Genomic DNA, 24,361 nt, shown 5'->3' on the forward strand with positions numbered 1-24,361 from the left:
TCAGTCCACTAGCCTTTAAGTTACCCACAAAGGTGAAAACCATGCAGGGACAACAGAAAGTACCTCTGAGACCTGTGGTTACCAAGAAGGTAGTCAACGTGAAGAACGGGCAAAACTAAGTAACTATGGAAACTAGAGGGTAGAGTGTGAAGGAACTGCTTCATTCTGTAGATCAGTATCATCAGCTTCCTGAGGAACCTTTACTAAAATGGATTATAAGAGTGACTAATTTAGGGGCAGTATCTTTGGTTTTAAACACTACAGAGTATAAGTACATTTTGGATTGATGGGACCCACAGCTCACTACTGAACAACTGCATATGGGTATATAAGATCCAGACACACAGGAGGCTATTCCTGTGGTAACTGCCAGCCTGGTGGAATAGATAAAAGCCACTGTAAGGTCTGTTCACCCTGAGAAGGGGGACTGTCCAGCTCTACCTACAAATGCCAAGTGGGACACCCCAGATGTGGTAGCTGACATGCTCTGTATGCATGTGGGACTGGCTTTATGATGACAGGACTATTCACACACTGAACATGCCTGTTCCCCAAGTCATGGTAAATGTGTGGTTAAGAGGGCCCTTCTACATGGGCACCCCATGTGATATTACTCCTACAGAAATGAACAGTTCGAGAAGCCTTATCAAATTTGCTGTCTCAGCTTCCCTTCATGGGTCTTATAGATGCTAATAAAAATATTAGATTAATTAACAAGAGAACAGGTAAAGGCAAAAGTGAGAGCCAAAGGACTCCTCCCAGGAAGGTGGAAATTTTAAAATGGTTATTAACAAATAAGGTGAAAAAAGAAAACACTGATAGGATAAAACGAAGAAGAAAAAGGGGAGAGTCATGGGACGCATCCCAGCAGGGTGGATCTCTTTAGATGGTTAAGAAACGGAATGAATAAAATGGAAGTTGATAGAGTTAAAACAAAGGTCTTCGTGTTTTGAGGCAGGGTCTTGCTCTGTCACCCAGGCTGGAGTGCAGTGGCGTGATCTCGGCTCACTGCAATCTCTTGCCTCCCAGGCTCATGCAATCCTCCCACTTCGGCCTCCTGAGTAGCTGGGACTACAGGTATGTGCCACCATGCCTGGGTGATTTTGTGTATTTTATGTAGAAACAGGGTTCTTCCATGCTGTCCAGGCTGGTCTCAAACTCCTGAGCTCAAACAATCCACTCGCCTTGGCCTCCCAAAGTGCTGGGATTACAGGCGTGAGCCACCACGCTTACCAAAACAAAGGTCTTTTTTTGCTGTTGTTAAAAAAAAAACGTGTCATCCATGAGCAGTGGCCATGCTGATCTTCTGTGTATGGTTCCAATTTTAGTATATGTGCTGCCGAAGTGAGCAAAACCAAGGTCCTAATACAACATCATCGTACGGTGGGTGGACCAAAGGGAGCCCCTCTGCTCTCCCAACATTAAAGGGCCCCAACCCAGTTTACTGTATTTCTCACAGTTTGAAGGAATTTTAAAAGTTGCAAGGTAGAGATTACAATGAAACGTATGATCTGAAATTGCCTGGGGCAAAAGTGGGGCAGACTAATCAAAATAAAGACTGACAAAAGGTCCAGGGTCCTTTGGCTCAACCCTTGGCAGAAGACCCAAAGCTTTTTGCACAAAACAGAGTAAAATGGTCTGGGGGTAAAGAAGTTCCTGAAACTAGAATATAAAAAATGTAAGGGTTGATAGGATGATGAAAGTTGGTATATTTGAACACACTTTATGTGAAGTGACTGTATCTCTTTTAGTTTTTTTGAGACGGAGTCTCGCTCTGTCACCCAGGCTGGAGTGCAGTGGCGCGATCTCAGCTCACTGCAAGCTCCGCCTCCCAGGTTCAGGCCATTCTCCTGCCTCAGCCTCCTGAGTTGCTGGGACTACAGGTGCCCGCCACCTCGCCCAGCTACTTTTTTTGTATTTTTAGTAGAAATGGGGTTTCATGGTATTAGCCAGGATGGTCTTGATCTCCTGACCTTGTGATCCGCCCACCGCGGCCTCCCAAAGTGCTGGGATTACAAGCGTGAGCCACTGCGCCAGGCCGACTGCATCTCTTTTATCTGATTGTATCATGGTAATGAACATAGTATCACACCGGAGAATGTTTCCCCTACCTGGTACTATAAACCAGAAGGCATGTAAATCTGCTCTCCAAGCAATATTAATTGGACACGCCCAAGTCCGCAGAGTGCAGAGTAGAAGCTAGAGTGCTGGCAGGGACAAACTCTCCACTTGATAACCCCTGTGGAGCAGTTCCTGGGGCTTATGGCAAAAGTGTTTGAGCACCTCTCAGCAACAACTACTGGGACTTTGGAATAGAGAATGTTCACTTAAGGGACCTTGCTATGAAATGTTACTTGAAGTTACCCCTATGACATCTGAAATACCCATGCTGTCTCAGGTGATGTCCGAGAACATTCTAATGGGGGTGGCAGAGCCTAGAAGAGTTCCACAATAAAATGGAAATGGTTTATAGAGGATCATGCTACCTGAGGAAGGCAAGGAAGAGATACTCTGGAGCAGTTTTCCCAAATCATCTAAGAAAAAAACATATTTCTTCTCCCTTACCTGATGCAGTGATCCTAGGATGGGAGTTGCTGGGACAGCAAAGATGATTTTTGTGTTTTAGCTAGGGGGTCTCACTGTATTGCCTAGGCTGGTCTCTAACTCCCGACTTAAATCCATCCTCCCATCTTGCCACAGAGCTTAGATTACAGGTATGAGCCACTGCGCCCAACACTTCAAAACATTTTTAGCAGGAATGCTAAGTAAAAAACTGTAACCATCTTTTTAAACCTTATGTCAAAATTCCTGAGGGCATGATGGGGGTGAGATGTGCCTTCACCCCTTCTAGCAAAACTGGGGCTAACAATGAATATGGCTGGTGGTAAAAATAGCTCATTATTTCTACATCTATGTAGCCTCACCCTATCTGGGAGTGGACTGAGAAGCTACTTGCCAGACTTGTATTGCTGCCTATAATCTAGACCAGCACATGGTGATTCTAATGTCCCTTCAAAAAAGTTTGGAGATTAATGGAGAGAAGGAGAAATAGTAGCTGAGTGTAAACAAATAAATGGGTAATTGAGGAAAATTCAAAACAACTCAAAAGAGTCTCAGGGCAAGAGATGACATTGCCTTTAGCTCAATGATTCCAGATGCCTGAGAGGCTGAAGCTGTGTATTTACCCAGGCCACTCCTGCTTGTGGAACCTGACAATATTGAGAGGAAGCCTGCAAACCTGAGTGTCCTCATCATCCTGGGAGGTATTCATACACTATGATAGACGGGACTGATTACTAATGACTGTGTATATATATGTTTTTTGATGTAAAGGATCCACAGTAGAAAACCAGGGAGTAGGCTGTGGTGTTAAATGTATTAGTTTTCGTCCACGGTTCCTGGCTTATAACCCTTGTTATAGACTTCTGTTACAATGTTGGGTATGTCAGGCCTCAGGGGCCAGCCTCTGACCTTCTCTTGCCCTCTTACTACCTATCCCAAGGCAGGACTCTAATCCTATTGTGGGTCTTAAGCACCTTCCATGAGAGGATTCTACCCTATACCCTGGGGGAAGGAATGCTGACATCATGAAGCTTTCATAAAAAGCCAAGAGGACAGGGTTCAGTGAGCTTCTGGAGAGCTGACCATGTGGAGGCTCCTGGAGTTTCCAGAAAGGGCTTGGAAGCTCTGCACCTGATATGGCTTGGCTGTGTCCCCACCCAAATTTCACCTTGAATTGTAGTTCCCATAATTCCCACATGTTGTGGGAGGGACCTGGTGGGAGATAATTGAATCATGGGGGCGGTTTCCCCCACACTGTTCTCATGGTAGTAAGTCTCACAAGATCTGATGGTTTTATAAGGGGTTTCCCCTTTTGCTTGGCTCTCATTTTTCTCTTGCCTGCTGCCATGTAAGACGTGCCTTTCGCCTTCTGCCATTATTGTGAGGCCTCCCCTGCCACATGGAACTGTGAGTCCATTAAACCTTTTTCTTTATAAATTACCCCGTCTCAGGTATGTCTTTATCAGCAGTGTGAAAACAGACTAATACAGCACCCCTTCCCCCATACCTTGCTCTACACATTTCTTTATCTGTATCCTTTGCAATATCCTTTATGATAAACCGGTAAATGCATTTCCTTGAGTTCTGTGAGCTGCTCCAGCAAATTAAATGAATCCAAACCCCAACTTGTAGCCAGTCAGTTAGAAGTTCTGAAGGCCTGGACTTGCAACTGGTATGTGTGTGTGGCGGGGGGGCAGTTTTGGGGACTGAGGTCTCACCCGGTGGGACTGGCACTATCTCCAGGTAGACAGTGTCGGAACTAAATTACAGGACACCCAGCTGGTGTCTGCCGCTTGGTGCATGGGGAAAAATCCCCACACGTTTGTCACAGAAGTCTTCTGTGTTGATGATTGTTGTGATGTGAGAGCAGAGGAAAAACACAGAGAATTTTCCCCCACAGGCATCAAGTGGCAGTGTGAAATAGGCTGTTGTTGGTGAATTCAGATTATGGATGAATACTTTGGCAGGAGATAGAAATGTGGAGCTTTCCAGATGGGTGTAAAACTGTGGGACTGTTTGGATGAGTTAAGGAGTAAGGGAAGATGCAGAGCAGAAGCAGTTCATGAGCACGGCCTGTGGTGCCCAACACGCAGAGGTGGAGGATATGAGAAAGCAGCTAAGGGGGTCGGGAAGGAACTGACAGTGCAGCGAGAGTGGACAGGTGGTGTCCAGAACACAAGTGCATAGTGTTCCAGGCAGGAGAGAAGCAGTGACGGTGCCATGAGCTGCAGACGGCCAAGGAAGACAGGGCTGAAGATTAACCGCTGGCCCATCAGCTTGCAGAGGGATAGGAAGAGAGGACGGACGGATGAATCTTGGCTCTGAGCATTAACAGCTGTGAACTTCACACACAGAGACAATGCGATGGTGTACACCTCGTGATAGAACACACTACCACCTATGAAGTGGTTTTGCCAAAGCCTCAATCTATCTGATCAGGTTTCTGGAATCAACTTCCAATTAATAGGAAATATGACAGACAGGGGAACATGTTAGATGAACAAACATGAGGGGATGGAATCCAGACTGGAGAAATCTATAGGAAGAACAACACAGTTTCTTCAACAAATAAAAAGAGAGAGATGAAGGGGAAACTTTAGCCTAAGACACTTACAGACAAATCAATCAACTCTACTGTGTGGACTTTATTTTAATCCTTATTCAAATAAACAATTTTTTTTTTTTAAAAAGGGCAATTGTGAGACAGCTGGATATGTTAACACTGGGTGTTTGATGATATTAAGAAATTTTTGATTTTTCAGACATGATGAAATTTTTTGAAGCAACAGAATTGCATATGTATGAAATTGGCTGGGATTTGCTACAGAATTACTGAGAGTAGCTGGGTATGGAACTAAATGAAACAAGATCAGGTATAAACTGTTAAGTGCTGGAATGGGTGATAAGTATGTGGGTGTGGTAGAGGAGGCTGTAGGATACTATTCTATGTCTTTTTTTGTATTTCTGTGTATGTTTATTATGGGAAATTCCAAATAGTAAACACACATACACACACACACACACACACACACACACACACAGACAGAGAGAAAGAGAGAGAGAGAGAGAGAGAGAGAGAGAGAGAGCGCGCACGAGAGAGAGTGAGCGCGAGAGCGCAAAAGACAGAAAAAGAATGGGAGTAGAGCAAGGGGGTGGTGGTGGGAGGGACACAGGTCTTGATGGGTATTGACAGCAGACCTGCCCTGATAGGGCAGGTCAGATGGAAGGAAACAGCAGTGCAAAAGAGGGAGGGACACCTGCTGGAGTCTGTCCCTGAGCGGGTGGGAGGGTACAAGGTCTACCTTAGGACCACGGCCACCATACCAGGCAGGTGGTGGTAGGGGTGGACTCCTGTGCTGACTCAATGAGGAACAGAAACAAGGTGCTCCTAAGGAGAGGAGAGACAGTGTGGGGGAGTGGGCTGAAAGGTCACGGTGCTGGGACTGCTGGGCAGCCCCAGATGACCATGTGAGGTCGGCAGTCATAGAGACAGCCAAACCACCATCCTGACTGTGCCTCTCAGAAGTCAGTTGAGTGGCAGAACCCAGCACAGGAGGGGCAGGAGCTGAGGGAGCACATCAGGGAGTGACTTTGGTGATGGGCTGACGCCATGCTTCGAGGGAAGGGAGGGCACAGAGGGGATGGGCGCAGCGAAGAGCTGAAGGCAGTTGCGGTAAAGTCCTATGGGCACTGAGAAGTGCTGGGGTCTGCTGCTAGAGGAATCAGGCTGGAGAGGCAAGGGGTGATATGTGAGTGATCTGGGATAGAGTCTGCGCACATTGTAAATGGGGTTACATGCCTGAGAAACTTGTTTCAAACTCCTTTGAGATCAAAACAGCCCCTTGGGCAGAATTTAAAAATAAAAGACAACAAAAACCAATCCTAGATAAAGATTCAGCAAACCCAGGGGAAGTCTTGTATCTGTTCTATGGAGGGTGAATCAGCAGTCATTTGGGAGTCCCCTCATCTTACTACACAGGAGCCTGGCCTGACCAGTCAGTGCTCTTCAAAGTGTGTTACTTCACTGAAGAACTCTAGAGAGTGGTGAATTTCAGCTTCCCGATACTAACCCCCAGTTTGACTTCTGTTCAAACTAGGCAACGCAGCACTAGACTGGGGTCACAAGTCTTGCTGCTGGCACTGAAAATCCAAGGAGCAGGCCCTGAGCTCCTCTGAGCTTCCGTCTGTATCCAAGGTGGGCCCTGCTGGCCTTGCAGGCTTATATAAGGATGGAATGATCTAGATGCCCCTAAAGGTATTTTGCAGCTCTAAGGTAAGGTATGGTAACAAAAAAGGCAGAACTATCACTTGTGTTGTAATAAGACTGAAATTTTGGTTTTACAAATGAAAAGCTTGTCAGCATGAAAGAAGACTCGGTCAAAGAGCTGAGTGTCTTAGCTTGGCAAACAAACAGTATTTACAGACACTGCTTTCTTGTACTTTGCAGAGCATGGGTATCTCTACTCTGCATGACAGATGCCATCCCAGGGAAGGATTCCTTTGCCACCCACTTGCTAGGGACTTTCTGAAATATGACTTCATTTTGTCCTTACAAAACCTCACAAAGTAAGTATTATTTCCCCCATTTTACAGACGAGGAATCTCAGGTTTAGTGAAGCTACTACATCACCTGCCCAAGGCCACACAGCTACTAAGTGGTAGAGGTGCTATTGGTTCCGAGGTCTCTCTGATTATGTTTATAAGGGGAGAAAGAATGGTATCTGGGGATTATAATAATGTGATGTCTACAAAAGTATTATGTATTCTGGAAAAGTATGGTGCTTTGCTAATCACCAAATTTGAGTTTATAAATACCTTTCGTCATTTAATGTTTATTTACTAGGCATCCACTACATGCCAGGTGCTGCTCTAGGCATTCGGGATGGATCAATGAACAAGGGAGATAAAAACCTTGGGCCCCTTGGAGCAGGTAGTGACACTTTAATCACATGTAAATGTGAAAATGATAGATCTTACCTTTCTGAGGTAGTTTAGGAAGAACTCTTGGGCCAAGGGCAGTCTTTGCGGAACTGGTGCTAATTAACAAATAAGAATCATTTAGTATCTAAAAGTGCTAGAATATCAATAGTGAAATATTATTCAAGGAAATCAAATCAAAGGCATTTACATAATCATCTAAAGAATCCTTTCAAAATTTCTTTTTTTTTTTTGAGATGGAGTCTCCTTCTGTCGCCTAGGCTGGAGTGCAGTGGTGCGATCTTGGCTCACTGCAGTCTCTGCCTCCCGGGTTCAAGCAATTCTTCCTCAGCCTCCTGAGCAGCTGGGACTACAGGCGCCCATCACCAAGTCCGGCTAATTTTTGTATTTTTAGTAGGAATGGGGTTTCACCATCTTGGCCAAGCTGGTCTTGTACTCCTGACCTCGTGATCCACCCACCTTAGCCTTCCAAAGTGCTGGGATTACAGGCATGAGCCACTGTGTCCAGCCTCAAAATGTCTTTAACAAAAGATTATGGTCTATTTTCCATATTTCGGTTTGCCTGGCTGAGGAGGCACAGTAAAAGGATGAAAAAAAGTCCCACTTAATGATAAAGCCCAACTCCTCCACTTCAAAGCATTTATGAAGGCACCTGGCACATACTAAGTGGTGACCCCAATGTAGTGCACAGAAGTAACTCTTCCCACCTATCCCACAAAGCAGCTCTGTGTTTCTAGACAAGGAAATGGAAGGGAATGGGGGTGTCGGTGGCTGGCAGAAGGTCCCGCATGGGTCAGAGGTAGAAGTGGAAATTCGGCCCTAGCTCCCTTGGCCTCCAGAGCCCTCACTTCTTCCACTATAGCAAAGAGGTTGGTTCTTGGGCCTCCAGGCTCTCCTAGGCCTTGCCCTCCTTTTGGGGGACAGGTAAATGAGGGTGACAAAGACCCAAGTCCCCGGAATACAGGTCCACACCACGTTGTCTGAATCATCAAACGTTAATCTCTGCAACTGAAACCCCAGTACCGTCAGTGGTCTGCATTAGGTGGAAGCCACTATTTTTCTTTAACAAGAGGTTCTGGCGATTCTCAGAGGACACCAGGAGGCCTGCATGCCTGAGAAGCAGCAGCAGCCAAGTGCCTGAGCCCCATCTGCCAAGAACCTCTTTATTATCTCATCTCTCCATTTCTGTGCCCTGATGTCCTAAGAGTTGGTTGCTGCTGCTTCTTCTTCTTTTTTTTTTTTGAGACGGAGTCTTGCTTTGTCACCAGGCTGGAGTGCAGAGGCGCGATCTCGGCTCACTGCAACCTCCGCCTCCCGGGTTCAAGTGATTCTTGTGCCTCAGCTAACTGCATTTAAAAGAAAAGAAAAAGCCAAACCAACCGACGAAACAAAAAGTAGTCAAAGAAAGAAGATGAAAAGTGTGTGTTCCTTTCTGTCCTGGCTCGTCCTTGGACACCCTTAGTCTTCACTGCTCTTCCCTCAGCTCACTTGAAATTCTCCTGCCTCTGGGCAACTGGGGGATATTGCTGAGATAAAGCCACCACTAAACAAGAAACAGTAAACATGAGAGGGCTTTGCTTCTGACATTTTTGGGGTGCATTTTTCTTGTGCTATGCCTCAGCATCTTCCTAGGCAAGCCCAGCTGCCCATTACCGGTGTGTGGGCGATGACTGTTCCTGCCCACACTACCGAGGCCAAAGTCTAGAGGCTCAGACGCTTCTTTTGCACAAGCTCCTGTGCAATGTTGCGGAACCTGGGCTTGTTCCTATCAGAAATGAACACAGGACCCTTCTGTTGGTGGTGCTGTGTGCAGTGAGAAAGGGTACTGAAACCTTCATGAGTTGGCTGGACGCAGTGGCTCACGCCTGTAATCCCAGCACTTTGGGAGGCTGAGGCAGGCCAATCATCTGAGGTCAGGAGTTCAAGACCAGCCTGGCCAACACGGTGAAACTCTGTCTCTACTAAAAACAGAAAGTTAGCCAGGCATCGTGGTGTGCCCTGTAGTCCCAGCTAATGGGAGGCTGAGGCAGGAGAATTGCTTGAACCTGGGAGACAGAGGTTGCAGTGAGCCGAGATCGCACCACTGCACTCCAGCCTGGGTGAAAGAGACTCCATCTCAAACACAGACAAACAAACTTAATGAGTTGCCAAAGGCTCTAGTTCACAATCAGCTTGATTTTGTTTAAAAACTATTTTTTTTTTTTTTTGAGACGAAGTCTCGCTGTCACCTAGGCTGGAGTGCAGTGGTGTGATCTCGGTTCACTACAATCTCCAATTCCCAGGTTCAAGCAATTCTCCTGCCTTAGCCTCCTGAGTAGCTGGGACTACAGGCGCACCCCACCATGCCCAGCTAATGTTTGTATTTTTCGTAGAGATGGGGTTTCATCATGTTGGCCAGGCTGGTCTCAAACCCCTGACCTCAAGTGATCCACCTGCTTTGGCCTCTCAAAAGTGCTGGGATTATAGGCGGGAGCCACTGTGCCCAGCCAAAACTTTTTTTTTGAGACAGGGTCTTGCTCTCGCTCCGGCTGGAGTGCAGAGGTGCGATCATGACTCACTCTAGCCTCAATTTCCCGGGCTCAGGTGGTCCTCTTGCCTCAGCCTCCCGTATAGCTGAGACTACAGGCATGTACTACCATGCCCGGCTGATTTTTTTTTTATTTTTAGGAGACAAGGTCTTGCTATGTTGCCCAGGCTGGTCTCAAACTCCTGGGCTCAAGCAGTCCTCCCACCTTGGCCTCCCAAAGTGCTGGGATTACAGGTGAGCCACTGTGTCCGGCCTTTAAAAATCTTTTATGAATGCTTTTGGAGTGTCAGATATTCTCCTCATTCTGGAAAAAGAACACCAGAACTTTAGTTCTACAGGGTCCCCAAATTAGGACTGAAGGAAGGTGAGTGAGGAATCAAAGGCGGGGAACAAGGGCAAGGAAGGGGCATGGAATGTGGAGTCAGGAGAACAAGCAGGCCAGAGAGCTGGCTTTGACATCCGCGCCTACCACCTAACCACTCTGGGCCTCGCTCTCCTTACCTGCAAAACTGACGACAGTAGTAATTGAGCCTATCTCACAGGGTTATAAACAGCACATAAGATAGTGGTATTAAAAGCATGGATATGGTGGCTTGCATTTGAAATTCTAGCACTTTGGCAGGCTGAAGCAGGAGGACTGCTTGAGCCCAGAAGTTCAAGACCAGCTTGGGCAACATGCTGAGACCTCGTCTCTACAAAAAAATTTAAAAAAATCAGCTGAGTATGGTGTTGCATGCCTCTGGTTCCAGCTACTCGGGAGGCTGAGGCAGGACGATCTCTTGAGCCCAGGAGGTTGAGGTTACAGTGAGCTGTGCTCATACCACTGCACGCCAGTCTGGGTGACAGAGCAAGGCCCTATCTCAAAAAAAAGAGAGATTTTGTTTTTTCACCTTTCAGAAACTCTGGAAAAGAGCTGACTCTTTTTCCCTGAAGTTGGGGTCTGGAAGTGGCTCTCTATCCTTTCCTTGGATGGCACCTCCAGAGAAAACACTTTAGGGTAAGGCTGGATAAAAACTGCCCATAAGAGATCTCCTCAAGTATACAATTTCAGTGAAAAAAGGGAAGAAAAGAACATTGCTGTCAGCCGAGCCTAAAAAAAAAAATCTTAGAAACAGAACTTGAAAGAGTGATATTTTTATGTTTGAAAATCTCTGGGCAATCAGATTTCCCTAAGGATTATCTTTTCATTTCCAAATCTGCAAAAAGAGTCAAGAGGGAAAGTAACAAAGTTACTTGATTAAAATATCAAAAATAAAAACTCATTCTGACAGGAATTTTGTTCAAGACCATTGCACAACCCTGTGACCACCGGGAAGTGAGGTTAGCTCCTGTCTGTGAACTGGGTAGACAGCGGTGTTGCTTAGAGAATGGTCTGCAGACCTGTGTCCAGTCCAGCCACAAGATGTTCACGCAAACCAAGAGTGAATGTCTGGTTTCTCATCGTGGCCCGCCCCACTTGGCTGACCACAGCTTTGAGCAGCGCTGGGAAATCCATGAAAACTCATTTCTAGAATTCTGTCCATTGCATTAATGGATCCAACAGGGGAAAGGAAGCACTGAGATGGCTTACCTTGACTGCTGGGATAGTCCCTCAAACTTGTTTGTGGTCTTACTTGAAGAGGATGGACCCCCATCGTTACCTACAAGGAAAATTTAATGTGAAAAGGTATGTCTTTAGATGGGGAAATGCAGTATGAGAATATATGGGTTTGGCCTATAGACAGGCATTGCTCAAGTTCCAGAATGGCATTTAAAAGACCCAAGCCAAAACAGTATGCATTTCTGGCATAAGACCAAAACAAAATTGAGCACTGTTTTGGGCTTTGCGGTTTTTTATTTCTGGTAAAGGAGTGTATCAAAGAGGTGAGCAGCTGCTCTGTGGCAAGACCTCAAACAGCATAGAAACTTGGTGATGCTCCCACTGGCTCAGGATCCTGTCCTTAGTTTGAGGGTAGAGAAAGAAGAATACATTTCAGGTTCACCAAGAGGTCCACATGCTAGGAGACTACCCCCTAGTATCCAGACTCAGAAGAAACACACAACTTACAAGTGGAGTGTGTGTGTGAACACCATTAGCAGGGTGGTGGATAAGGGGTCATCTGCTGGCCCAAGCCCTCAGGCACTTACTGACTCATCATTCATTCTCTTTTCCTCTTTCCCCTTCCCCCCTTCCCTGAGACAGGGTCTTACTCTGTCACCCAGGCTGGAGTGCAATGATACAATCAGGGCTCACTGTAGCCTTGAACTCCTGGATTCAAGTGTTCTTCCTGCCCAGCATCCCAAGTAACTGGGACTACAGGGCATTCATTCAAATATTAACCTTTTTTTTTTTTTTTCTTTTTGAGATGGAGTCTCGCTCTGTTGCCTAGACTGGAGTGTAATGGTGCAATCTCAGCTCACTGCAGCGTCTGCCTCCCAGGTTCAAGCGATTCTCCTGCCTCAGCCTCCTGAGTAGCTGGGACTACAGGCGTACACCACCATGCCCAGCTAATTTTTGTATTTTTAGTAGAAACGGGGTTTCACCATCTTGGCCAGGCTGGTCTCAAACTCCTGGCCTCAAGTGATCCACTTGCCTCGGCCTCCCAAAGTGCTGGGATTACAGGCGTGAGCCACCACACCCGGCCAAGTATTAAGATGTATTAAGCATTTACTATGTGCAAGGCATAAATGTGAAGCAGAAGGCACAAAAACAAATAAAATGTCACTGCTCTCACAGAGCTTATGCTCTGGCCTGTGAGATTTACACATAGGAAATATACTAACAATGTGTAATGAGATGAACATCAGTTGCTGTCAATTGAGGAGAAAATACTTTCTAAACTCTGACTGCTGGCAGGAACGGGGGAGAGGGAGTAGGGAATGCTGTCTGGGGAAGACACAGCATCTGGACAGGTGAAGAACTTTCTAGTGGGTGAGCAGCAAAACCAGAGGCACACAGGTGGAGGTAAGTGTGCTATGTCCAGGAGAGGGTCACAAGACAATAAATGAGGGCTCTTCTATGATTCATTTCGTGGTGGGAGGAGTGCAGCGCAGTTGTGGAGCCCCAAGCTGCCGGCACCCAGGAGGGTTCCCTGGGACCCTGCATGGGCACCCTGTCTCTGGGGTTCTAGTTCATTTCCTTGCCCTTTCTTCCTGTGACTGCTCTGGAAACTCTTGCTCTCTTCCTTCAGCAGCCTCCTCTCCTCCTCTGCCTAGAAGACTATAATACTGCCTAGGTGGCACTGGGAATGGGCTGGCTGAGGAGGGTGAGCAACAGGAGGGCAGATGAAGAGGGCAGGACTGAAAAAAAACTAACTGATCCTCACTACACCATGAATCTGCTCAACAGCACTGCCCGATTGCCCACATGCTTTTATATTCATCTAGCCTTCCTTCCTCACAGCATGAGGCTGCCATCATTACTCCTTTTCCAAAGATAAGGAAATGAGACTAAATGAATAAATGGCTGCAGGTCCCATGGGGAAGTGGTGTACCTGGGAGTCCTGACCACAAATCAATGTGCTCTTCATTATCCATCAAGACGCCCTGATAGTAACATTAACAGCAATGATAATTTACTGAGCACTTACTGTGAGCAAGGTACTGTGCTACATACTCACAGTAATTATGCTTATGAGGTAAATAGTATAATCACCCCTCATTTTATATATGAAGAAGCACACAGAGAAGTAAAGTCAATTGCCCAAGGTTAGGTCACTGGTAAGGGTCAAAGCTGGAATGGAAAGCCAGCAGCCCTCTTCCAGGGTCTGTACTGTGAATCACCACACTCTAGCACCTATTGCCTCCTGGTCCGACTGCACCTATTGAAGATGGAGAGGCTGGCTTACCTCCTGGACAGAATGTGCTGTAATTCTATGATATTGATACAAGAAGAAATGAGATAAACTGGCATTACCAGAAGAACCAAAGGCTTTCACATTTAGTTTTATTTAATTTTAATTAAACTAACCATCAGTATATGTCCATGAGCCCATATAACTTAATATTTAAGGACTTCTTTGGTAACTCTTATAAAATCCTCTGAGCTGTGATGTTCTTTAAGGTAGGCATTTATTTTCTTTTTTATTTTTTATTTATTTATTTTTTCAAGATGGGGTCTCACTAAGTTCTAAGTTGCCCAGGCTGGTTTTGGACTCCTGAGACCAACTGATCCTCCCGCCTTGGCCTCCCAAAGTGTTAGGATTACAGGTGTGAGCCACCACACATGGCCTTTTTTTTTTTTTTTTAAAAGAGACAAGGTCTTGCTCTGTTGCCCAGGTGGGAGTGCAGTGGCATAATCATAGCTCACTGCAGCCTTAAACTCCTGGGCTCAACCGATCTTCCCGCCTCAGCCTCCCAAGTAGCTAGGACTACAGGCATGCACCACCACGCCTGGTTAATTTTAATTTTTTTTCTTTTGTAGAGACAAGGTCTCATTGTATTTCCCAGGCTGGTCTCAAATACTTGGCCTCAAGTGATCCTCCTGTCTTGGCCTCCCGAAGTGCTGGGATTACAGGTGTGAGCCACTGCACCTGGCCTGGTAGGCATTTCTTTCTAGCACTGTGCTCAATGCTGAGTCTTCAGGGCTAGATATCAAATCTTACACTTTCCCATTTAAATGAGCTGTAACAATCAAAACGTCAAGGTCAATTTTATGTTTGGGGAACAAACTGTTGCATCCACTAATTCCCTTTCCAGGTAGAAAACATTCCAAACAAGTGATTACTAATGCAGGCTGCATGAGCTATACATGAGTAAATTTGAGACCAACAGGGCTGCAGAGGCCCTCTGGCTCTGCTGTGGTCATTCACTCTGCTGTCGCACAGATGAGTCATCACGTCAGGGGCTGCTGCCTAATGCGCACAGGCCCAAATATCCAGAGTCCTCATTTAACCTTACTCTTTGGCTTCTCAAAATGAGTCTCCATTTTCCAAAGATGGTGTGAGTTTTTATGTCTCTGTCACTTTGCCCCTTACGTTCCTTTCCCCTGCAAGGAAGGCCTGTCTCCTTCCAGTTTTGGTGAATTCCTACACAACTTTCAAAGAACACCTTTAGAGTCACTTTCTGGGAATTTTTCCATAGCTGACTTGACCAACCCTTGTAACCAGCTTCTTACCAAGAGTGGTTAATTAGGGGTGCAGATTTTGGACCTAGATAAGTGTGGCTTTGAATTCTAGCTGTACTGCTGACCAGTGGGTATGAGTTTGGGTGACTTCTTATTCTGCTAAACCTCAATTCCCTCATACATAAACTGGGAACAACCATGGTACCTACTACACTAGATGGATATGAGTATTAAAGGAAATAAACTATGAAGTATGGGACACAGTGCTAGACCACAGGAAGCCTGACACAAGGTAGTATTATTCACAGCTCTTCAATGGCATGAAACAGAAATGATGCTAATATAACTCAGTGAGTGGTCACTTCAAAGAATGGACCCTGCTTTCTATGTCTTTGTAACACCACTTTTTTTTTTTTGAGACGGAGTCTTGCTCTGTCACCCAGGCTGGAGTGCAGTGGCTGGATCTCAGCTCACTGCAAGCTCCGCCTCCCGGGTTTACGCCATTCTCCTGTCTCAGCCTCCCGAGTAGCTGGGACTACAGGTGCCCGCCACCTCGCCCGGCTATTTTTTTGTATTTTTTAGTAGAGACGGGGTTTCACCGTGTTAGCCGGGATCGTCTCTCGATCTCCTGACCTCGTGATCCGCCCGTCTCGGCCTCTCAAAGTGCTGGGATTACAGGCTTGAGCCACCGCGCCCGGCCAACACCACTTTTTTTGTTGTTTGTCTGAGACGGAGTTTTGCTCTTATTGCCCAGACTGCAGTGCAATGGCGCGCGATCTCAGCTCACCGCAACCTCTGCCTCCTGGGTTCACTGATTCTCCTGCCTCAGCCTCCCAAGTAGCTGGGATTATAAGCATGTGCCACCACATCTGGCTAATTTTTGTATTTTTAGTAGAGGCGGGGTTTCGCTATGTTGGCCAGGCTGGTCTTGAACTCCTGACCTCAAGTGATCCACCTGCCTCAGTCTCTCAAAGTACTGGGATTACAGGGGTGAGCCACCGCGCCTGGCCGATAACACCACTTTTTAACACAATGTCTGGCACAGAGCAGTCAACAGTCCCTGCCAGCGTCTGGTTGACAAGAATCCTGTCACTCTCATAGCTATGCAAAGGCTACCTGCTGCGCTTGAGAAGAAAAGTATGGCTTAGAAAACATTCTGAAAATAAAATAGTACTGAAAAGAGAACAATGAGGAGCAAAAATATGGAAGCAACTCAATCCCTTTTTTCTCTCTGTGCAATTTGGAAAATGATCTTAGTGTATCATACAGATGTGTTTAAGAGAGACCTGGAGATACATCCTGAACAGGCAATGGAAGAAAGTGTGGCCAAGACTCCTGGTCACCTACTATAGCTTCGAAGCTACAGAAGAACAGTTTGTGGAAAGAGAGGGGGCAGCGAATGGCCTGGTTGTTACAGGAGTATTCTGGAATAGTGAATTACTATACAGGCCTTGGAGTTGGAAATGGGTTCAAATCTCAGTTCTGCAGTTCCTGGATTTGCGATCTTATGCAAGCCATTTGACTTCTCTGTGCCTAATTTCCTCATCAGTAACTGGGACAATGACAGTCCCACTTCCAAAAAGTAGATATGTAATAAAACAAACAAGAAGAAAAACCAAAAAAGCAAAAAAAAAAAAAAAAAAAAAGAAGTAAATATCCATGTCTCAGACATTTCAAATATTGAGCTTTTTTAGCTGGAAGTCCCAGGCCTGCAATATAAGCAGTAAACCAATTTTTGGCATAGTTTTTCATCCATTATTTGCTCTATATTAAATAAAAATACAATTCTAACTCCCAGTGACCAAAGATGAGGAATGTAAGTGATTCCCAGAGGTCACTTCGTCAAGGACTGGTAGAACCTGGATCAGAACTTGGGCTTCTGGAATGTTCTTTCAGTGCATGTTATGGTTTCCCACGTGCACTGCAGACACTTCTCTAAATGCCAAAGGATGGAGGGCCAGGGGGAGGGGGGAAATTGCTCTCAGGTGTTAATTACAAGAGTCTCAAGTGTGAGAATAGCGTTAGTCTTCAGGCTATCATGAACCTAACAATTAGTTGTATTTCTTTCTTTGCTCTTGCCTGTAAGAATCTTAGGGTCAAATCCATGGCTTACTTCCACACACTGTATGTGACTTTTTATTACTCACTTTGTGGAGAAATCACACTCCTGGAATTCACCTTACTCTGCTACCCTTATTCTCCCTTCGTCCTCATTTCTTATTATTTAAATTGTGTTAAAATATGTGTTAGTCTGTTATAAAGTAGGTTATAAAAAAAAAAGAGGAAGGCTGGGTGAGGAGGCTGACACCTGTAATCCCAGCACTTTGGGAGGCCAAGGCAGGAGGATCACTTAAGCCCAGGAGTTCGAGACCAGTCTGGGCAACATAGTAAGACCTTGTCTCTACAAAAATTAAAAACTAGCTGAGTATAGTGTGATGCTCCTAGAGTCCCAAGTTACTTGGGAGGCTGAGATGGGAGGATCACTTGGGCCCCGGAGGTTGACGCTACAATGAGCCGTGATTGTGCCACTATACTCTAGCTGAAGCAACAGAACAAGATGCTGTCTTAAAAAAAAAAAAAAGAAAAAGAAAAAGAAAAAAGAGGTTCAATGAAATGCAACTTCAAAAATCATGAAGTCCCTACAAACCCCAAATCTGTCCACAGGACTATTTGTTTTGCTATCAAAAGCCTGCGTTAGAAGTCTCCTGAGACAGATGGCTGGATTCATCACAGAAGCAGGACTTCAGTAATGTAATGCTGGGGCTATTTTGGGCATTGTGGATGTTGTGGTTCTGGCAGGGTAAAAGCCTGGGGTGGCCCTCCCTGCCTGGACAGCATGGGAATGGCATACCAGAGTGCCATGCTGCAGATGGATGAGGAGGCACAGCTAGCAGAGCTTGTGCTGCTTGCCAGGTGAACCATGCTAAGTTGATCGCCTTCTCCACACCTCAGTTTCATGGGCACAGAAACCATTGCTGTGAGGAGAAAGGGATGGTGGGCCTGCATTTTGCGAGCACAGAGTGGTGCGTGGGGAGGGTGAGGAGGGCTGGCTCTTAGCCACACAGGCTGCAGGTGAATCCTGGCCCCCAGGTACTAGCTGTGAGAAAGAGTGTAAATCACTTAACCTTTCTGCGCCCTGAAGTTCAGATAATAGCATTTTCTCTCTGTGTAACTATGGTTAAGACTGAGGTATGTTAACACATGCGAAGTGCTCAACACAATGCCTAGCACTCTGTGAGGCGCTTACAAGTGATGGTCTTATAAAATATTACGCATGCAGTGTTTTATCCAAAGATTCTAAAATAATGAAGAATTGTCATTTTCTTTTGTCTTACAAGCCATAAACCTGTATTAAGAATTTATGGGCTGGGTGTGGTGGCTTATGCTGGTAGTCTCCGGTTTGGGAGGCCAAGGCAGGTAGATCACATAACTCAGGAGTTTGAGACCAGCCTGGGCAACATGGTGGAACCCCGTCTCCACAAAAAATACAAAAATTAGCTGGGCGTGGTGGTGCACACCTGTACTCCCAGCTACTCAGGAGACTGAGGTGGGAAGATAGCTTGAGCCTGTGAGGTGGAGGCTGCAGTGAGCTATGATCATGCCACTGCACTCCAGCCTGGGTGACAGAACAAGACCCTGTCTCAAACACAAAGAAAAAGGAGTTTATGAAGGCATGAAATGGAATTTGAGAGGGGGAAAGATAGACTCTTTGTAATGAAGGAAGTGTGGCCTTCTGTGAAGTAGATGCATTAAAGGTTACAATCTCTGGTCCTCGGTCTCAGAAAAGTCTCAACATCAGCTGCCTTGCTTATTTCCTCCTCCCTATTCCACTCATCTTCCAAGGCCAAATGCAAGATCTATTTCCTTCTTAAACCACCTTCTACCTCCTTCTTAAAGGTCAACATGGAGGATTGGGTGGGGCTAATCATCAGCATAGAAAGTGTGATCATCAGCGGAGCCAAGACCTGTCAGTCATGGCTACTCTGCAAAGAAGCTGAATGTCAGAGGTGCCCCGAGACCAGAAACACAAATAGCGGGGAACCAACCAAGGGTACAGGCTTCAGACTTGACAGGTGGGCCGAGTTCAGTGGCTCAAAACTATAATCCCAGCACTTTGAGAGGTCGAGATGGGTGGATCACTTGAGGTCAGGAGTTCAAGACCAGCCTGGCCAACATGGTGAAATCCCATCTCTACTAAAAATACAAAAATTAGCTGGACGTGGTGGCAGGTGCCTGCAATCCCAGCTATTTGGGAGACTGAAGCAGGAGAATTGCTTGAACCCATGAGGTGGAGGTTGCAGTGAGCTGGGACTGCACCACCGCATTCCAGCCTGGGTAACAACAACAACAACAACAACAACAAAACTCAAAAAACCAAGAGAGAGAACTTGACAGGTAGAAACCTCCTCCTGGCTGAGGAAAGAGGCTGCTGTGAAGCAGGCAGAGGTCATGGGAGTGATGCTAGTGCTGCTGTATGGATGGCTAGTGAGACTAGTGGGTACAACAGAGTGGTGGTGTGAACAGGTGGCCTACAACAGATTGGGACAGGAGGCCTCGAGTCTTGCCTAGTTTACAAGTTTGATTCTGTATTTAATGTTAGGCAAGCGATCAGCATGAACCCATTGATCTACAGAATGGAGAGCTGCTGACAATAACTATAACCCCCAAATCTCCCCTGTGAATCTGGAGGAAGAAATCCTGGGCACAGTGGGGAGAGGAGTACATCTGGCAGTTACATGACAGCTTTTTCTAGTCTTCAGAGAAGACTAGAAAAAACAATGGCCAAGACAGGGATTTGAGACTTTTGAGGTTGTTGGTATGGGTGAACATATTTTGCACGTGGGTTGGATGTGACTCTTTGGGGGTCAGAGGACAAGCTGTGGTAAGCTGAAAAATGGCCACCCAAAGATACCGAATCCTGATCTCTGGAATTTGTAAATGTCACCTGACTAGGAAAAAGGGAGACAAGGAGATTATCTTTTTTTTTTGAGATGGAGTTGATTTACTCTTGTTGCCCAGGCTGGAGTGCAATGGTGCGATCTTGGCTCACCACAACCTCTGCCTCCTGGGTTCAAGCGTTTCTCCTGTCTTAACCTCCCGAGTAGCTGGGATTACAGGCATGTGCCACCACGCCCAGCTAATTTTGTATTTTTAGTAGAGATGGGGTTTCTCCATGTTGGTCAGGCTGGTCTTGAACTCCAGACCTCAAGTGATCCGCTCACCTCGGCCTCCCGAGACAAGGAGATTATCACAGAAAATTCAGGTGGGTCCTGAATACAATCACATGTACATTTATGAGAGAGAGGCAAAGGCAGTTCTGAGAACACAGAGAGGCAGCGGCAGTGGGGAGATGACTATGAAGGCAGGGGCTGCACCACTCCACGGAACACCTGGAGTCACCAGAAGCTGAGAGAGGCAAGGAACAGATTCTTCCCACAGGGCCTCTGGAAGGAGCAAAACCCTGCTGGATTTTGGACCTCTAGCTTCTAATACTGAGAGAATAAATTTGTTATTTTACAACATCCAGTTTGCGGTATGTGTTACAGGAGCCTCAGGAAACTAATGCAGGTTTCTCCAGCTATCCAGCAAAATGCTAGGCTGAGAATAATGGTAACAGTAGCTAACATTTATTGGGTGCTGCCTATGTTTTGGTTGTTTTTCATGTGTTCTTCTCATTTAATCTTCATGATAACTCCACATGCAATACAGACACTATTACTAGCTCCATATTATGGTTAGAGAAGCTTTGGCACTGAAAAATTCAAAGATACTTGCTGAAAATCACAAGGCTATTGAGTAGTAGAGATGGAATGAGAATCCAGAGAGCATGATGCTTGAGTCCACCTTAGAGCACTTTGCTGAGAGAAGCAGCACACGCCCTCAGAAGGAGTTCATGTACTGGAAAAGACAGGCAAGGAAACAGCCACTGTGATACCCACTACACCAGTGGGGGCAAAGGGTGGGAGTGGGGAGTTTTATTGGACTGTGGAAGGCCTTTTAAGTAGATCCCAGGAGAGCAGGTCTTGAAAGATGACTAAACATTAACATAAAGAAGTAGAGGGAAGAAGATTCTAGGTTGAGGGCATACTGTGAGGCTCAGATCTGAGAGAAAAAAATAGAACTTTGGGGAATGTGGTGTACCTCAAGATGGTGGGCATGTTCAGCTTTGGGGGTGGAGAAGGAAGGCCTGGTGAGAGCTAAGGGTCTGTTCTTTCACTACCTGCTCATGCCTGGTGTCTACCCCCCAGTCCTGATCTCTCACAGTTCAAAGGCCCTGATCCTCACGGGCTGAGAAGAGATGGGAGGTTTAGGGGAACATAAGAGCGCTAGAAAGGTGCATCCACAGAGGGAAGCTGCAGGCATCAGAGAGGAAGGTTGTCTAGGAGGCTGGTCCCCTAAATGCCTTGCTGATGACCCGTCGGGCCCTGCCTTTGGCTTCTAGAATACAATGTCAGCAGGAGGCGGAGAGGGATAAAACCAAGCAGTAATAATACAACGCAGACTGTAAGCACCAGGATCAGAGCAACTATAACCTTTCTAAGGAGAAGTCCAGCTGTGTATGAATGTACCCATACATGCCCATTACTGACCTGCGTCTGTAGATAGTATATCTCACATACATGCATGTACACCAACATATGCTTTCTAAAATCAAAATTTAAAATAAAAATTAAATTGTTTTTTAAATTTAAAATTTTGATTTCAAAAATCAAAAGTCCATGCCACGTGGCAAACTGTCACTGTGGCTGAGGACAGATGATGATTTTTGTCCTTCAAGGCTGGTTGTAGGTGAGAGGCTCTGAGCTGGTGACAAACTGACAGAACAGCGTCCTCATCTGGAAAAGGTTCTAATGCCCCCAGCTCACTGTCAGGCATGCTTACAAAGTAAATTTTGTTTAATAAAAAATGCTCCCTGACCCACCAACAATGGGGGGAAAAGCGGCCAGCTGCTAGTCTTGCTCTTGAGTGATGTGAAAATCTAAAAAAGTGATGATTTTCAAGCCGGAAAGCAGAAATTTGGTACATTTATTTGACGAATGTTTGAGTCTATACAACGTGAAAAAAGGCACTTTAAAGCTTACAAGAAATAAAACCACTTAAACAAGAGGATTAAAATTTAGAGAAAATTGGAAAGGAGGTTAATTTGTGATATGAAAATCTGCATGTGAAACTTGTGACTTTCATGGAATGTTATTTGGGGGAAAGGCCTTTTTGACGAAATCTGGGGATCCTGAAGGCCTTACACAGCAGCCTCTGAAAATGTCAAGGACATCCTTAGTCTTTATGTACACACGTGCTAACATACCTCAATTGTTCTTGCCTGGCTTGTGGGACTAATTCATTAACACCAAACTCCAATGTCTCCTCCTCTCTAAACCTTCCCTGGCTTTCCTCCAAAGTCTGACACTCAGTTTTCCAGCATTTCCAGTGTTTAGACAACACGTCTATCCTGATAGTAAAGAACATGTGCTCTAATGATTTACCCACATGTGTACTGCATTAGACCATGAGCTCCATGAGCATATGGACTGAGAAGGCCCAAGCAAGGGGCATAGCAAGTGCCTCAAGTAAGCAAACAGACTCAGAGAATGAACGGCTAAATGCAGACACATGCTTGCCACACACATAACCCAGGGTGTCTGGACCAGATGGTGAACAGGTGACAATCAGCAACCGGACAATGTAACTTTCCCCCAAAACTCGAAACACAAAAATTATGAAGAACAAGGAAACTCCACAGCAGGAAGAGGTGAGACACACAAACTAACATATTTATTCAGCAAAGCTTCTGTGTCTGTCTGTCATGGGCCAAGACCCTGTTTGGTGATGGCGTGACCCCTAAGTCGCTAGCAGGCCAGTAGTAAAGATGGAAATTATGTCCCTTGTAGATGGGAATTTGTCATGTGCAATCAATGTCACTGAAGTGATTAACAAGCTGACTCTGGGCAAATTTATTCATTCTCAAGTGATTACTGAATATTCACTGTGTGTCAGGCACGGTTCCAGTAAACACAGGTGAGAACAAGACAGACAAGGTTCTGGCTCTCATGGAGCTTCCATTTTAGTGGGGCAGCTTACATTCTGTGATAAGGTGTTTGGGAGAAAACAGGTAGGGAGGGAGCTGCGTTGGAAAGGAGGGTCAGGGAGACAGACATGCCAGCTGAGAACTCAAGGATGAAAGGGAGGCAGCTGTTCAGAAAGCATGACAGAGTTCCAGGGAGTGGGAGGGCCCTCAGGAGGCAGCGGATGGTGTATCCAAGAAGTGAAAGGCAGCCAGCCCTCAAGACAGAGTGGCAGGAGAGGGTCTGGGAGATAAGAGTCCGATCGTGCAGGGCCCTGTGGGCCTTGGTATAGGGAGCTTGCATTTATCTGAAGCTCAGGAGGAAATCTTATAAGGGTGTTAAGGAGAAGAGTGACGATGATCTGATTTATATTATATAAGAAAACCATTCCGGCTGTTGTGAGGAAAATGGATTACTTTGCTTTTCTGAGCCTCTGTTTCCTTATATATAAAAGAGACTAATAATACCTACCTCACAGAGTTGCTATTATAATTGAGTAAGATTTAGGAAGTGCTCAGCACCTTTTAGCTTTTATTGGCCTAAATAGTTTTCAAAATGTTACTTTGCCTTAAGAGACAGGTAGAATCATGTCATATATACCCGAGTCAGCACCCAGCATGTATGTGCTTAATGGGCCACTGCCCAGTGGAACCCCACATGCTGCCTGGCCCCAGCAGCTTTGGCCCTGACTTTAGGATAACTTACCCCAAGGAACTGCGCCTTTGTTTGGGGGCCCGTGAGGTAGTGGGCTGGGAGGGTCGGATAGGGTTCTCTTGTGTCCGGGTGGTGGGGGAGGAGGCCTCTTCTTGGATAGGGTGGAGCTGCCACTAGAGGTCTGGGTGCTTAGAGGGAGTGTTGAAGGTGGGCCAGTTGGACCTAGAAAGGAAATTGAATGGGGGCAGGAAGATTAATCCCAGTCTCACAGATACAAAACAGCCAGTATGCAATCACTTCCACACATCAAAATGTGGTATGATACACAAAGACAAAAGCAAAAGGCTGGATATGGCTAAGTCCATCAATCTAATAACTCACATATAGGGTTTTAAAAATTTGGTTAAAAAAAAAAAATGGCCAGGTGCAATGGCTCATGCCTGTAATCCCAGTACTGTAGAAAGCTGAGGTGGGAGGATTGCTTGAGGCCAAGAGTTTGAGACCAGCCTGGGTAACATAGCAAGACTCCGTCTCTACAAAAATTTAAAAAATTAGCCGGGCCTGGTGGTGTGT

General features: G+C 45.9%; 1 protein-coding gene and 1 pseudogene across 8 annotated transcripts in view; both read right to left on the reverse strand.

Moving 5' to 3' along the window:
- Positions 1-24,361, reverse strand: part of ASAP1 (ArfGAP with SH3 domain, ankyrin repeat and PH domain 1) — a 396,678-nt gene that overhangs the window by 16,547 nt on the left and 355,770 nt on the right. For 6 of the 8 annotated variants that reach the window (XM_065519634.1, XM_005564080.4, XM_073999460.1 and 3 more), the window contains 3 exons: positions 23,840-24,010; positions 11,598-11,667; positions 7,540-7,598 (listed from right to left, as the gene is read on the reverse strand). In XM_065519634.1, the coding sequence (XP_065375706.1) occupies positions 7,540-7,598; positions 11,598-11,667; positions 23,840-24,010 (300 nt within the window). The remainder of the gene's footprint in view (positions 1-7,539; positions 7,599-11,597; positions 11,668-23,839; positions 24,011-24,361) is intronic. The other 2 variants (XM_045399283.2, XM_073999459.1) reach the window with 1 other exon arrangement.
- LOC123575357 (U6 spliceosomal RNA) lies at positions 1,240-1,352 on the reverse strand (annotated as a pseudogene).

Source organism: Macaca fascicularis, chromosome 8, assembly GCF_037993035.2.
Source record: "Macaca fascicularis isolate 582-1 chromosome 8, T2T-MFA8v1.1".
NCBI classification, from domain to species: domain Eukaryota; kingdom Metazoa; phylum Chordata; class Mammalia; order Primates; family Cercopithecidae; genus Macaca; species Macaca fascicularis.